This window comes from Juglans regia, chromosome 9 (assembly GCF_001411555.2).
Source record: "Juglans regia cultivar Chandler chromosome 9, Walnut 2.0, whole genome shotgun sequence".
Lineage (NCBI taxonomy): Eukaryota > Viridiplantae > Streptophyta > Magnoliopsida > Fagales > Juglandaceae > Juglans > Juglans regia.
The window spans coordinates 13,712,814-13,730,065 of record NC_049909.1 but is presented as its reverse complement, the minus strand read 5'-3'; the positions used below and the strand labels follow the sequence as shown (position 1 = coordinate 13,730,065).

The following is a 17,252-nucleotide window of genomic DNA, read 5'->3' as shown; positions in this document are numbered from 1 at the left end:
TCTAGCCGATTCAAAACTGTATTTATTTTTAAATTATCTAACAGAATATATATTTTTAATTTCTTATACAAAAATATAATAGAACTAAACATATACGAACTCCATCATTGTATTAAAAAAGAATCGCAGAAAAATTGAATAACAAAACATGTAGTTCTTTATTTGAACGAAAAAATTAAGAGATGAATGAATATTTATATTAAATTTGTGGTTGTACATAAAACATCATATTTGTCATGTGCTTATAACTTAAGTACGTGAGTACATATTTCTTATATGCTTATAACTTTATTTTCTTTATTTGAGCAAAAAAATGTCTACAATTGAGGTTAAGTTTATTGAAGCTATTTGAATTCATATCATATTTGTATTGAAACTAGTTAATGAATTTATATTTATTTACTCTTATATACTTGATATTAATTGCTTGAATTGCATTATATATGATTTTTAATATTTTTTATCAACATTAAAATAACCAATTCAAAATTGTTATAAACCGCCCGATTCAATTTATTGAATTACCCAATTTATTGAATGCAAAGGTATAGAGACATTACTAATCTCATTACTAATATGTTCATAAAGATGAACTTCTTGCTTTTTTCTTTCTTGATTTTTGGACATTGATGATATAAAATGGATCTAAAATAGTTTTTATATATGTAATAAATTTAAAACATTTTAAAAAATCAATTTAAAAAGAAAAAACCATATATGCTATTTTTAATTAAATATCTTAAACTATTTCTACGATCGCAAGCGTTTATGACTAACTTTTCACTTTAACCATGCTTTGCCACGCCACTAATTAATCCTCGAATATACCCTCATCTGAAATTATTGAAGATTCAGTCCCATTAACATGAGGTTGATTTGAAGAATTACCACTATATTCTTGTAAAATGCTGAAATCAAAATCGTCGTCGTCGTCGTCATCATCTTCATCATCATCATCATCTTCATAATCGTGACCTCCTTTTGACGCGCCATCATGAGTTTCTTCTTGAGCCAATTCCTTGGCACGGGCTTCTCTTTGCATCTGCTGCTTGATGCAGTCTTCGTATGACATCTCGTGCCAGACAGTACCCTTACCCACAATAGATTTGTTGTGGGCATCTGTCATCCGCTCTTGCCTGCTCTTCTCAGAGTTCTTGGGTTCTCCCCAGTAGTCATAACGATATAGAGGGTTTGAAGGGTCATACTTATCCTTCCCAAAGAAACTAGCATCTTTGTACCTTCCCGGCTCTTCCAATGGCAGACCAAGTGCTTGACGGCTGCAAAAAACCATTCAGCTTTCAACAAGTAGCAGAAAGAGGTACATAATAAGGATGAAGAAAGCAACCAGCCGCAGATGGGGGGCAGTGACGCCGGTGCAAATGCAAAGCAAAATATATTTTACACTAATTTGATACTTCATTGCAGGTTTTCCGGTCTTCTTGTATTAGACCAACTGGAAATTCAAACTGAGTGAACCGAAAGCATGCATCTATACCTAGTTACTATGCTTACATCAAGTGTCACAGACTCACAGGGCCAGCGTGATCTCACATAATCGTGAGGTCACTTTAATAATAAGCTTGATCTGTGTCAGTGGGAGAACAAAATTAGGATTGAAGACAACTATCTCCCTATATCAATGCTTCATTTTCATACACACGCACACACATATATACATTCATATTATATATTATAAAGTACGCCGAAGAAGAAACTAATTCCAGCTAGAGACAGTGGAAAGTCTGTATTAGCATCACTTACTTTCCTCTTGGGAAAAGTGACTGCCTTAGTTAATGCAGTCTCCAGACCATCCTATGCACAATTCACAATGTATAAAATTGGAAATCTTAAGTTACCAATGGCCAAAGTAGGAATAAATGCTTAATTTGTATGCACCATAACATGATGAAAAGACCCGGATAGCAGACAAGATTAGAGATCACTAATATTAAGTATTGATATATAACGACAATGGAAATACCAACTGATGTCTCTGATCAAAGCTTCTCTTTCCTCAAATGATCGATGCCAATGTATCAAGTCATATTCATCCATTTCAATATTTCGTCTAAGCTTGGTAATTTTGTATCCCTCTCCTCTTTCTTTTGCTTCCCTTCTTAGTTTGTTATGGAACTGTATCCACCAGAACATGAATACATAAGGATCTTTTTTAACTTTGAAGCAATTGGAAACCAAAGTAGCAGTTATATATAAAATATGTATAAGTTGAATAGGTAAAGGTAACTCAACATTTTGACCAAGAAACACGCGAAATCTTAGATGGAACAGCTAACCTCACGCTCAGCGAAGGCAGCCTCCAAGTCAAGGTCTTTTACACTTGTTTTCTGTTAAGACAAAATAAATAACAAGTACGTGAATGCAACAGAATACAAGTCAATACAATGACTCAAGAGATTAGTGCTCACCAAAATCATTTTTGGTATTAAAGATTTCTTATAATAGGCTTTAGTATAAACAACACTGTTTTCCTCATCAAAATCCTCATCATCGGATAACTCCGATAATTTTTTGTCTTTGTATTTCTCAGGATTAGCCTCCAAATCATCCATAATCATTTGCTCAGCAACATGTATCTGCCACAACTGCACAACAGAGAAAAGTTAAAGTTCATAATCATGGCCACGATGGTAATAGTAAATTGATCACACTCGGCAATAGTTAAAATCTGATGTTCTGACTTCTGAAAAGGAGTCCTAGTCAGAAACATACCTTATCAACATAAGGATGATTTGACAACAAAGGTTCCTCTTCCGGTTTGTCTCCTGGATCTTTTCTAGGAACTGGAGGTCTTCCACTATCACGCTGCAAGGCAAGCAAGCAAGATAATTTATTTTTGATCAGTCAGCAAGTGAGACAAAAATTAAAAATTATTTTTGATAGACATGAAATCTTCTGCAATTTTAAGGCAGAGTCACATATAGAAAACTGATTGCTTCAGATCCTACTAAAGTTCAACAAGATTTACGAAAGAAGAAAAAGAAAATTGTATCCACAAGTGACACTCTAGAGCACTAGAAATCTTCTTCTCTGCATTCTAAACTAACCAACAAGCCAAAATGTAAGGCTTGCCGAGAAAATAGTCTGGCCTCAAGTACACAGAAGACTAAGCTCATAGTAAATTAGGGTAAGTACTCTTAGATTCTAGTTTTCAACCATTTCTCTTGTACACTAACCAGGTACATGAGCAATGTCTATTTTCATTTTTGTAAATAACTTGATAGGAAATCAAAAAAAAAAAAAAAAAAAAAGAGAGAACACATGAATTTACGTGATGGTATACTAGAATGGTTTTTCCATAGGCTTCTGCAGAAGTTCTTTTATGAACACATCCTAGCTCAAACCTACACTCCATACCACATGTCCGTCCAACAGAAAGCCATCCCCCCAAAAATGTCCAACTGAAGACCGGAAATAAGATTTAAATTGATAAGATACATCTCTTATGATAGAGCCATTGAAGGAAATTACAACATACTCAATAAAGATATAATGAGTCTATTGTAGCCATATTAAATGTATTTTTTTTTATAAGAGGAAAATTTTATTGATATGAATTAAATAGGTAGGTACACAGGAAGTATACAAGAGAAGTGGGCATATTAAATGTTGAGAGAATATAGATAGTGACACTATAAAAGGAAAGGTACAAACCCGTAACTCATCTAGATTAGTAGCATCACGATGAAATATAGGCGGAAAGTCAAATCTGTTAAAGCTGAAAGTACAGATACAAATGTCAAGAACTGAGGAGTCACCTCCATATTTTGCTAAAATATACTTAAATTGGAGAATGGTCAAAGTTCAAGATTACATACATCAGGTGATCTATGTTTGGCTGGACAAATCGCATTTCGATGGGAAACCGAAAACGGTAAGGATCTCGTTTTGCCTGAAACAAATAATGACATGTAATAATAAAAAAGATGTCAGTTTCCATAAGCCAATAATGACTTTGATTGTTGAGACCAACTTATTAATGTAACCAGATTAATGCTCAGTGACAACCATCCCTAAAGAGGGAAAAAAGGGGGGGCAAACCTAGCAGCTGAAACACTCACCAGAATTTCAACTATGACGTGCATACCAACTTTTATGTGATGGCGAATCCAATACCAATCATTACCTTTTATGGGAACCCACCTGAAATAAATCAAGACACATAATGTACCATGAATCTTCCATGTGGTATGCTGATATACTAAAAGATAAAAAAGCCGTAGTCCATAAAATGTCAGATTAGCTACCAGCCTTACCACATAAGTGAGACAAATCAGAGCCTCCTCAATTACCACACAAATTATTACCAAGTCTAACAGACAAACAGTTACAACAACACCAGCATTGTTGCCAGTAGGGGTATAACTTCAATAGCCAAACTGCAAAAACCTAGGCAAAGCCCAAACCACATCTGAGCGCAAAAAGAACTAGTCAATAATTAGAGCTCCTTGAAATTCATTATAAGAGACAAGAACTTCTCATTCCTAAGTAGTGTGGGACCCCATTCACCACCTTACTATACTCACTCCAGGGCATTACACAAACAGCACTCAAGCGACAAGATTAATATCATTATAATTAAGCCATTGAGGTAAGACTTAATTCATCGGCTCAGTTTAAAAAATCATGTCACAAGTCCTCACTATGTATCCCTATCAGGCCAGTTAATTCATCATATTGAAGGCACTCGCCATCAGTTCTCTAATATTCCAATGTTGAAACTGATGATCCCTTTGTCTGTTTAGGATATAATTTCTTTTACAGGTATAACAGGTTCAATCAACAAACTTTGAGTAATAAATAGCAGTATAGGGAATTAAAGTTACCCATCATATACACCACCAATGTCAACGAATGCTCCTTGATAAAGGTGCAAAGTAGTCACTTTCCCTAAACAAATCTGCACATAAATTTTCCACAATTAATATCCATGACTTTTCTTTCCAGATCTCAGAATGTGTACATTCTACATCATGTTGTTTAGGAAATAACATCACCGCACGGCGTATATGTATGGGCCTGACATAAGCTTATCTGTAGAACACAGTATTCAGATACATTTTTGCTACGGATAAGAGGAGAGTAAGTAATGCACATATCATTTGACAGTTTTACAATTGATATCCTAAAACAAATAAGAGGAAATGCATCTGATATTGATAGTTCTAGTCAAATGATGTTTACAATCGTAGCCCATTTAACCGTGGCACACCAACTAATATTTATTTGCATATATAGCATAGCATGTTGCATCCAACAATGAAAAATGATTAACAAGGCATTCCAGTGTTTTAGTTTGATGGTAGATGCAGGCCTATCTAGGCATCCCTGGGATGAGACCTATGAGTACAATTTCCATAACAAGATAAATGCCATTGCTTAGAAGAAGTGGAATGAGGTAGATAACTTACTTGTCCTGGAGAATAAAATGGAAGCTCATACTGCAGAAAACAATGGAGATCAATGTCATAATTTCACCATAATCCACATGAAAATAAACAAAGAATTTGCAACTTATTTTTACCATTCCCTCTTTGTAGTCCTTGCCTCTTTTCCTCCTACCTGGATAGTAATCTTGGTCATCCTGTATAGGCAATAAGAACAGGCACATTAGTCTCCTAAATGGACCAATCAAACTTGTTAACAATGTACTAGAAAATTTTGTTGTTTCAAAGTATAAAAAGCTCATATGCAGCTACTGATAAAAAAAATCCCATATACAAATTAAAACCCCTGAATCTAGTCATATCTCTACATTTCTCCCAATTAGTTCAAATGTTATAAAGCTTTCAGTCAAATCCATAACCAAATGCTCCAAATATGTTTGACATAATTATCCTCAAATATATGCAATTCGAGAAAAATTTTCAAATTCACAAAATATATTTCGGCTAGACCATATTCATGCAAAACGGACCTATGGCAAACTCGAGACAGTTTGACCATATCAATCTCAACCAATTCATCCCTGCTTGACCTAAACTTTTGAAATTCATACCCATTTTAATCTCAAGGATGAAAATTACACCCCTCCCCCCACCCAACAAGCTTACCAAACACTTTCAACTATACTAATAATATTAATATTATTAACCCAAACGCCCAGCGGTACACCCAATTTTTCGTCACAAACCGCACTCCAATTTGATACTGTCACTCGGTCCAACATCCCTTACTACAAAGAAATCCGTAACACCATGGTCGCATTTGGTCTAAAAAATAACGCACCAATACATAAACACAACAAGAAAAATAGACAAAACGAAAGTTCCAAAGTTTTTAGTTTCTATCTCAAACCTTATAAGATTCCTCCTCCAATCTATCCTTATTCGCCTCAACCCACTCATTGTACTGCTTCAAGAACATCCTGTACCTATCCAAACACATGTCCTCAGTCTCCGTCCTCACCTCCTTCTCCAAGTCCTCCAACTCCACCCTCACAGCCTGCAGCTTATGCGCTTCCCTTATGTACTCTAGCTCCTTCCGATCGACCTCCCAACCCCGCGGCGGCCAATCCCGGGGCGGCACGAGCTGTACCACCAACGGCGCCCCCCACACCGTCTCCAGAGGCTCCGGTATATCTCCCTTGATCTCAAACTGTTTCCGATAATAATCGTCCTCGGTCAGCCCCATTGCCTCCATCTTCTTCTTTCGGTAACTAGGTTTGAGCATTTTGAACGCTTCGATGGCTTCTGGGCTTTGGAGAGGGACTTCTTCGCCTTCGTTCAAGCTTTTCCGGGCGAAATCCGCTTCAGGGGTGAGGATTTCTTCCCAGGGGGCCCAGCCGCGCTCGACCCAGTTGCGCGTTCGCGCTTCGTCTTCAGTTTCTCTGTCTTTGGGGCCAAATTTCTGGATGAAGGTCTCATCGACGGGGAACTCATCGGAGGCGAGGCAGCTGGCTGTGAAGGTGGAAGGTCTTGTGGGGTTGGAGAAGAAAATTAGCGAGTTGGGTTGGAGAGGAAGACATGTACGGTGGTGTTGCGCCTTGGAGGTAGGGTTCAGGGTTTTAGGGAAGGTAAAGAAATTCGGAACTTGGAGGATTTGCATTTGGTGGAACCGTGGAAGCGGGAGTGAGACTGGGAAAGTGGTGCTAGAGAGCCCCGAACTAGTCCGACAAGATTTTATAGAAGACAAAAAGCTCAAATGGATAAGAAAAAGGTTTTTTTTCCCCCCTAAACTTTACTAACGAAGTGGAGGGATATTCCGGGCGTCGGATCAATAAGCGCATGTGTTGGAGGCAAAGTTTTAAAAATCGTTTCGTATTGATCGGTACGGTCGGTATTTGCCGTATTGGTTACTGGGTCGGTACAGGTACTATTTGTATTTTGTACTGGTCGGTACAGGTACTACCTGTATTTTGTACCGGTCGAAATACCGGCCGATATTTCGATTTTCATTTTTTTTTTCAAATTACAAGCTCATTTTTTGACCCCTAATTCAAATTAGTCTATTTATAATTTATATATATATATATGTATTTATATATAATTTATTTATATATAGATTATTATTTTAGAATATAATTTTGAAATATATCGACTATTCCGAAATGTTATCCCGAAACGGTACCGGTACCGAAATATTTCGTTTCAGTGCCTTGACCGGTACAGCGTCCGGTACGGTATTCAAAATATTGGTTGGAGGCCTCAAGTATCATGCCTCAACAATCGGGTCTGATCTACAAGCCAAGAGATTGAATTAATAGACACGTGATGGATAATATAGAGAATAGATAACACTTCCGATGGATCAGATAATATATTCTACCAATTTATTCGAAGATTATCTAAGATAAACTCTTAAGCTTGCCGTTATTAACACTTTCATACTCCTATAAATAACACATAAAGGTAATGTATATGTCATTAATTCATATACTTATATTGTGATCACTTCTCTCTAACTTAGGTATCGGAGTTCCATTGGCTACCCCGTGCCACCATCTCATCTATTGCAGGTCATCTATATAGTTGGTAGTGTGAAATACGTCCTTAACAGTGGCGCTTTGTGGGATTTCTACAGACTTCAACATGACTTTCACATGCCAACTACCATGCGATCTTAAGCAACCCATGACCAAGAGATGAATACAACAGACATAGGAACGAGGTTGGCAGAAGCTGAAGAAAAGTTAAAAAAGGTGACGGTAGTGGTTGAGCAGCTGCAAAAGGAGAACGAAGGGCTAAAACGACAGAATGATGCTATACCACATGTCCTCAACGGACAAATAGAATGAGACGCACACAGTGTAGGAGGCATAAACACCAAGAAGTTAGAAAAGAAGAGATTACACGCCAAGCTACATAGCCTCGTAGATAAATACGAGAAGATGGCAAGAAAAAATGGGAGGATCTTCCTCCGTAGAGCAGCTACTGAATTGGACTGATCTTCCCTACAACGACGAAGTAATGGCAGTACCACTCCTGCCTAAATTCAAAGTTCCCCAGATCGATATATATGACAGATCCCGGGATCCTGTAGATCACTTGAAGAATTTTAAAGCACACATGACCCTCCATGGCTTTCCAAGAGAGGTAGCTTGTCGTGCTTTCCCATTGACATTAAAAGAATAGCACGGGGCTGGTTTGAAACTTTACGACTAGGATCTATTAACAATTTTGAAGAGTTGGCCAAGTAATTATTAACACAGTTCATGGCGAGCAGGAGACGTCGATGACCCACCGCTTATCTTCTCATCATTAAGTGATTGAACTGAATTATTGCATATTTTACACATTTCGAATCAATATATTTTATTTATTTCATTACATTATTATTGATTTTAGATGAAAAAATGGTTAAGATGAATAAATCCAAGTTGTGATTTAAATTGATTAATAGCATGATTTATACTTAATTTTATAACTTGTGATTTAATTGGACAATATTCATTCACATGCACAACATATTTTTGATATTCTATTATTCTTATTTTATTTTATTTCTAATTTCTATTATTTTATTTCTAATTTCAAATTCAAAAAACTTTCAAGTGGGCAAGACGTTGGAACAACTTAAGAACTTTCAACGAGTGTAGGACTCTTCAAATAAAAATAATTATGGGGTTTGAGAGTAATTCGGATCAGAATTCAAAATGCGTTAAGAGACAGAATGGATATACTTTAGTATTTTAATTATAACTTTCTGTTCAAATATCGGATTGATACGATTCTTAATGTGTTGGAAAGCTATCTTAAAGGGCTACAAAATTGTCTCTAATAAGGATTTCCAAATTCGAATTCCTGAAGTGCGTACGTGGCTATCAAGTTGAATCCTAAAGTTAAGCGATTTTGTGTGCGGGAATATGAAAACATTAGGATTTATTTTCTACCCTATTTAAGCATATCATTAGCACAAAATTGGAGACTTTTGCAGAGCAAGGCTGCGCATTTGAAGAACTCTTCCAGGATCCAATTGCCGCTCCAGCCGCCTCCTCCATTACCTACCACCTCTATCTCCATTTATTTAGCTTGTTCTTTTCATTCCCTACTTTTTATTTAATTTCAGTTTAAAGTTTATGGAATATTTTTGAGATATTTGGCTTAGACTTTTAGACATTTTATTTGTTGTTTATTTACTTCGTGTAATTTATTTTTCTCGCTTCTTTAAGTTTTAATTGAACAGTGATTACAATTGCTATGAATTAATTTTGAGAATTTGTGATTTGAATACAAGGATGAACCCTAGAATCTTGATTTTGGGGCTTTTCAATTTTCAGTTCGTATTTTGTTAATTACTTTCTAATCTAGTTTAATTCTTAGCTTAGTTTTATTAATCTATTAGTTCCATTGCATATTAGATTGATTAAAGTTTAATTAAGATTTAAATAATTTCGATTTTATTGTTTAATTTTCAGATTAATTAAGATTGTTCAGTTTAGTTGATTCTTTGATTGTTAATTTCAATTTGTTAGTCTTTTACATTTCAATTCGATACTCAAAAATCTAAAAATATGAATATAGTCCATGACTAGTGCCCTTTTCATTCTTGTTGCACTCTTCCATCCATTGCACATACCATCATTTTTATTTTCTCTTTGTGAATATTTTCACAATTTTAAACGAGTTTGATTTTAAGTAACTTTCCCTGAGGAGACGATCTAGGAATTTATTCCTAATTATTACGCGACATTCTCCTGAACTTGTAGCCTTTATGCTACTCATTTTTGAGTGAGTCATTAAGCGAAGGGAATATGAGAGTTTGAAAGCGTATATGACCTGATTCAACAAGGAGAAACTGACCACGAATGATCAGGATGAGAAGAACACGCTAGCCGCCCTTCTGGGAGGTATATGGCCTCAGAGTCCATTCATGATCAAGTTGGCCAGGAAAACCCCCTCGACTCTGAGGGAATTCATGGACAGGACTGACGATTATGTTAACGTGGAGGAAACGTTACAAGCCCTCTTAGAACCCAGGAAGTAAGAGGTGAAATTAGAAACCAAGAACAGTACGAGAGACAGGAAGATCGGGCCAAGTCATCAAGATGGGCGACGAGAAAGGTACCCCACCAGCGAGACCAAGGGCCTCGCCTCATCCACAACAATCTAGTGTACAAGAAAATGCAGAAACCACAAGGAAAGAAGAGTACCCATCCACAAGGGGTCAGCGCTATTGCAAATACCACCAATCGGATACTTGTTGGATAAAAGACTACTCAACCATGAAGAAAAGACTAGCCATATTGGCGAAAAGTGAGGAACTCGAGCGAATGTTGGCCAATCATGTCAAACCAATGAGAGAAGAAGGTCGGGGCGTGAGCCCCAGCAGAGCAGAAGCCCAAAAGGACATAGACAAGTAAGGGAACAGAGACATGACGCCCTCTGGCAATCTCATGACCAAGACCAAGCTCCCTTAGGAGAAATCTGCACCATAGCAGGAGGATTTGCCGGTGAGGGCGTGACGACATCCAATAGGGCTCATGCCCGTAAAGTAAGGTACCACGAGGTGTACATGGCGGATAAATCCTCCAAACACTGCAGACTGGGTTCCACGCCTACTATCTCTTTTGGAGAAAAGACTATCAATGGGGTAATCACGTCAAACCAATGAGAGAATAAGGTCGGGGCATGAGCCCAAGCGGAGTAGAACCCAAAAGGATAGAGACAAGTAAGGGAACAGAGACATGGCGCCCTCTGGCAATCTCGCGACCAAGACCAAGCTACCTTAGGAGAAATCCACACTATAGCAGGAGGATTTGCCGGTGAGGGCGTGACGACATACGCCCGTAAAGCAAGGTACCACGAGGTGTACATGGCGGATAAATCATCCAAACACCGCAGATTGGGTTCCATGCCTACTATCTCTTTTGGAGAAAAGACTGTCAAAGGGGTCCTAAACCCCCATGATGACGTCTTGGTAGTCACCTTGTTAATTGCAAACTACACGACCAAGCGGATCCTAATCGACAATGGGAGCTCAATTGACATCTTATTCTGGCATGCCTTCGCCAAAATGGGCATTAGCCCCAATAGGCTATGTCTGTCACCTACCCCCCCCCCCCCCCCCCCAAAGGGATTCTCTGGCGAAGCTGTTCAACCAATGGGCGCTATCGTACTACCAGTCACAGTCGGCCAAGGGTCACACATGGTTACAACAATGACAGACTTTTTGTTTATTAAAGCCCCGTCATCCTACAATGACATATTAGGACACCCAACTTTGAATAATTTGAAGGTTGTCACTTATACCTACCACTTAAAAATGAAGTTTCCAACGGAGACTGGCATCGGCAAGAGCCAGGGAGAGCAAATCCTAGCACGAAAATGCTATGTGCAGGAACTCAGAGCAGGAGCGCCAAACGTATGTGTCGCGGAAAATTTGGAAAGGAAGCCGCCACCCCCACCATTAATCATAGCTAGCCAAGACATGGAAGCAAGGGATGAGAACAATCTGATGCAGGCAGAGGCAAACGAGCCTCTAAAGATGAGATAGTAGCCCTACACCCAGATCAGCTGAACACCACGACATGTGTGGGAACAAGGCTCCCGAATATAGGGAGGCATTAAAACAACTACTGATCGAACACAGAGACATGTTCGCCTGGAGTCATGAAGACATGCCAGGAATTGACAATTTCATCATAGAGCATAAGTTATGTGTTGATCCAACAACAAAGAAGATACGCTGGAAAAGAAGAACCTTCAGCACAGAGAAGTGCACGACCATAGCTGAGAAGATAGATCGCCTTCCGGCTACAGGGTTTATAAGAGAAACATACTACTCGAAGTGGCTCTCCAACATGGTTTTAATCAAAAAAGCTAATGGGAAATGGAGGATGTGCATGGATTTCACAGACCTGAATAAAGTCTGCCCCAAGGACAGCTTCCCCTTGCTACGGATCAATATTATTGTTGATGCCATGGCGGAACACAAAGTGCAGAGTTTTACAAATGCATATTCAGGATACAATCAGATGTAGAGAAGACGACATTTATCACCAACATAGGTCTTTACTACTACGGAGTGATGCCATTTGGGATGAAAAACGCCAGGGCAACTTACCAAAGGCTAGTCAATCAGATGTTTAAACACCAGATTGGCAAGACTATGGAGGTATACGTCGACGATTTGTTGGTGAAAAGTAAGGAACCCGCCCAACACCTAGCAAACCTAAGAGAATCTTTCGATGTGCTTCATAAGTATAAGATGAAATTGAACCCGACGAAGTATGCTTTCGGAGTAGATTCGGGAAAAACTTTGAACTTCATCGTCTCTGAAAGAGGCATCAAGGCAAACGTTAAAAAGATTGGCGTCATCTTGAACATGAAGCCGCCTCAGAACATCAATAACGCCCAATGGTTGGCGGGTAGAGTGGCAGTCTTGAACATATTTGTGTCAAGATCCACGGACAAATTCTTCCCTTTTTTAGGGTTCTACAAAAGATACACGCATAGAACGAAGAATGCAATCGGGCTTTCCAGGAGTTAAAGAAGTATTTATCTAACCCATCTCTGTTAAAACAGCCCAATCAAGAGGACACCTTATACATATACCTGGAGGTATCCCCCCACGCTGTCTCTGCAGTCCTAGTCAAGGAAGAGGAAGCAATACAAGTGCTGGTGTATAACATGAGCCATGCATTAAAAGGCGCCGAGACCAAATACCCGCAAATGGAAATGTTGGCGTTCGCATTAGTGACAGCCGCCAGGAGATTGGGACCATATTTCCAGGCTCACTCCATGAATGTATTAACCGAACACCCCCTCGGGAGAATACTGCAAAAACCAAACAACTCAGGAAGATTGGTCGATTAGTCAGTGGAACTTAACGAATTCGACATCAATACTTGCCTATGAGCGTAGTGTAAGGAACAAGCTTTGGCAGATTTCATCGTCAAATTCACTGGGTTCCCAGTGGAAGCTGAAATTGCACCACACCGACAACCCTGGCTGGTGTTCGCTGATGGATCCACCTACCCAACAGGAGGAGGAATAGAGATCTACGTCATCGAAGAAACGGGACAAGAGCACTACTACATGGCCACACTTGCATTTAAAACCACCATTAATGAAGTCGAGTATGAAGCCCTGATAGTTGGACTATCAATCGCGAAAACACTAGGTGCCAACGAGATTGAAGCAAAGGCGAATTCCCAAATCGTGGTAACCAAGTAACGGGGTGTACGCCATGAAAGGAGAAAAGCTGAAAAAATATCTGAACTGGGTGTTGGAGATCTGCAACCAACTTGCCTATTTTAGTCTTAAGCAGATACCGAGAGAGAATAATGAAATAGCAGACAGGCTAGACAAGGCCGCCTCTGCAAGGGATGAGGTGAGTTTACCTTGGGAAGTATAGAGGAGAGTGATAGAGATCCCGACAATTGGAGTACAGGTAAACCAGGTAGGGCTTACAGGGCTAAAGTGGGCCAAGGTAATATCAGAGTACTGGGACACAGGCAAACTCCCCGAGGAGAAAAAGACAACAAAGAAGATCAAGAGGAACACAACACGGTTTGTCAGGATTGATGGAATCCTTTACAAAAAAGGATTTTGCCGCCCCTTTGTTAAGGTGCATCTCACCTGAGGAAGCACAGTACGTATTGGTGGAGAGACACGAGGTCGTCTATAGCAACCATTCTAACAGAAAGGCTTTGGCAAGGAAAACCCTTAGGGCAGACTACTACTGGCCTAATGCCCTATAAGACGCCAAACAGTTTACAAAGAAGTGCATAAAATGCCAGATCTATGGCCCCATCCCACATTGTCCCCTCGAGAAATTATTTTTTATTACCACCCCATGGTCGTTTGCTCAATGGGGATTGATCTGGTAGGTCCCTTCCTGCTAGGGAAGGGAGGGGTAAAACGTATCATCATTACTGTAGATTATTTCACAAAATGGGCAGAGTGAAGGCGGAGTCCCTTGCAACCATAACAGTAAAAGCTATCACCAAATTTCTATGGAAGAACATTGTCTACCGGTTCGGCATCAGCCACAGCATCATCTCCGACAATGGGAAGCAGTTTGATTTAGAACATTACAAAGAATGGTGCAAAGAGCTGGGAATCCAAGCCAAGTACTCGTCACCAGGACACCCACAAGCTAACGGGCAGGCGAAGGCGACAAACAAATTCTTACTCGGGATCTTAAAAAAGAAGCTTACAGACAGGAAATGAGAATGGGTGGAAGAGCTCACAGGAGTGTTGTGGGCCTATAGGACAATTGTGAAGACCCCAACAGGCAAAACACCGTTCACATTGGCTTTTGGGAGCGAAGCAATTGCCCGGTAGAAGTTGGTTTGCCTACGTACCAAACCCGCCATTTCAACCAACCTGAGAACAACAAGGCGCTCGAGGAGCACCTTGACCTCTTAGAAGAGAAAAGCGAAGAAGTTGACGTCTAAAATATCTTCAACAAAAGGAAGGTGGAGTGCTACTTCAACAAAATAGTCAAATACAGATCTTTTAAAGTAGACAACCTGGTGCTCAAAGAAATGGGAGTGACAACCTAAGATGAAGGGAAACTTGGACCACGATGGGAGGGATCATACGTAGTAGTGGCTAGCAACCGACCGAGGTCATACTGCCTTAATGACAGTCAAGGAAAGGGGTTGCAATACCCTTGGAATGCCGAGCATTTGAAGAAAATTTACACTTGATTCTTTTCTGAGATGTATTCAATTAAACAAGATCAATAAAGGCGGATAGTTTTTCAACTTGCACGACCCCCTTAATTAGCCACCAAAGTCGAGTCCAAAAACTCGTGGTGCTGCCAATGTGTGTGGAGGTCAAGACACCATACTATCATCTTTACTTAGCCACCAAAGTCGAGTTCAAAGACTCGCGGTGCAGCCAACAGGCGTGGAGGTCAAGAGTCCCCACGACCCCCTTTACTTAGCCACCAAAGACTAACGATGTAGCCAATGGGCATGGAGGTCAAGAGACCCCACGACCCCCTTACTTAGTCACCAAAGTTGAGTCCAAAGACTCGCTGTGCAGCTAATGGGTGACCCCCAACTTAGCCACCAAAGTCGAGTCCAAAAACTCAAGGTGAAGCCAGTGGGTGTGGAGGTCAATATCAATAACGCAAAATAAGGATAAACCAAGCACCAGTATTACAAAAAGAAAGCTCAAAGGGAGCCATATATCCATAATGCAAAACGAGGCTAAACCAAGAGCCAACATTATAAAATGAAAGCACAAACATAGGGTTATCACTACAGTCATCCAAAATATTGTTTGAAACAGAAAGAAAGAGAAAAATGAAAAGAAACAAAAAATCTTCATAAAGGTGGAGCCGCCGGAGGCTTTGAAGGCGAATGAGCGAACAAGAAGGCATCTGGCATGGTATTGCACCCCAAAGTGTCCACGAACTAGCATGAAACCTCATCAGGTCTTAAGGAGTCAAGGTCCAACTGCCTCAAATCAATCTGAGGATTAGCTAGCAGGTGAAATCATAAGCAGGCCACGCCAACCCATATCCATATCCAAAGGCCCAATCCCTAACACCCCTGGCAGCCGCCAGTTGTTGAATAAAACAGGCCAGCTCGCCCCTCGAAGTGGCCAACTCTGATTCCATTTCCAACAACCGCTGCTTTTGCTCCTTCACTTGTACCATGGTTTGGTTCATTTTGCCTTGCTTGGCATATACTTCTTCTATGTTCTTCTTGTAAGCAGTAAACCTGTCGTGCAGATCCTTGTAGGAACCCTCCATTTATGACAGCTAAAGGCCAAATTGCATGCAAGCTTCCTCATGCAATGCCTTCAATTCTGAAAGCTCAAGGGCAAGTTGCCTGCAAGCTTCCTCAGAAGAAGTCAACGCCTGAGTAGACCCCAAGCATCATTGCTCGGTGGCAGCGAACAACTGTTTGGAGGAGTCCAACTCTCCACTCATGTAGGATAGCTGGGAAAGACTAAAATCTCGTTCAAAGTCTGCCAATTGCAATGTGAACCTGTTACGCAGTTGAGGAATTTGGCGCGAAGTAACTCACCATGAAGCGTAGATGCTTCATCACGAAGGACCTCGAGGTCACCCTCCAGGAAGCGGATGTGCCCATCAGACTGCTCTAGGTAAGACTCCACCTCAGTTTTCTTGGCTAGCAGCCGACTTAGTTCCTTCTTAGCAAAGAACCCAAACATTCGCCTGGTACGTACCTCCGACTCCAAGTTAGCACAATCATCCACAAACCAAGCCGCCAGGTCATTCATGCCCTGCAAAGTCATTCCCAAGAAGCCTTCCTCATCAACGGTGCCTTCCGAAGGAAGAGTGAGAAACACTGTGTCAGGGATGCGATACGAAGTCCTCAGCTTTGTCAAGTCTCGGGCGATGAGTGTAGCGCCACGTGAACCCCTCAAAGAAAGGTAAAGTTTGATCGTGAGAGGATTTGGGCACAGAATGGGAGGAAACCCTTGATCAGGCTTGGTCAGAAGCTCAGTTGGAAACACGGGAAGAACCACGTTGAGTCATTGTTGTATGAACTGGAAGAAACAAGATCAAAACCGTGAAGGTTGGCGAGTGTTTCTTGAAACTTGATAAGCGAGTTAAGGAAGGAAAGAAAACGAGAAGAGGAAATGATGCAAAAAGATTAAAAAAAAAAAGGTGGAGCGGGAAAAAGAAGCAATGATGAAGGATTCTTGGGAAGGCAAAAGGGTGATAGTGTCGTCGGTTATCATTTTTTTGAATGAAAGAAAAAATAAAGCGCGGGAACAATTACGAATGACGTGGGCCACTTCTTTAACATAATGGAAAATCAAATCTTCCAAAGATCGTACCTTAGTTAGAATAGATCCTCAGCG

The 17,252-nt window shown here is 40.1% G+C and overlaps 2 protein-coding genes across 2 annotated transcripts; one reads left to right on the top strand and one right to left on the bottom strand.

The window, feature by feature from the left end:
• Window positions 1-721: 721 nt before the first annotated feature.
• LOC108986584 (protein PLASTID TRANSCRIPTIONALLY ACTIVE 10) lies at window positions 722-7,162 on the bottom strand. Its single transcript, XM_018959240.2, has 12 exons — window positions 6,316-7,162; window positions 5,543-5,602; window positions 5,430-5,459; window positions 4,845-4,918; window positions 4,080-4,161; window positions 3,837-3,910; window positions 3,673-3,736; window positions 2,731-2,823; window positions 2,427-2,603; window positions 2,295-2,345; window positions 1,982-2,133; window positions 722-1,277 (listed from the first exon to the last, which is right to left on the bottom strand). The coding sequence occupies exons 1-12, from the start codon at window positions 7,063-7,065 to the stop codon at window positions 812-814; spliced, it is 2,073 nt and encodes a 690-aa protein (XP_018814785.1). The 5' UTR covers window positions 7,066-7,162; the 3' UTR covers window positions 722-811.
• A 4,109-nt stretch (window positions 7,163-11,271) lies between these two features.
• On the top strand, window positions 11,272-11,952 carry LOC108986569. The gene is made up of 2 exons (XM_018959219.1): window positions 11,272-11,497; window positions 11,642-11,952. Exons 1-2 carry the CDS (start codon window positions 11,272-11,274, stop codon window positions 11,950-11,952), a joined length of 537 nt encoding a protein of 178 aa, XP_018814764.1.
• The last annotated feature ends 5,300 nt before the right edge of the window (window positions 11,953-17,252 follow it).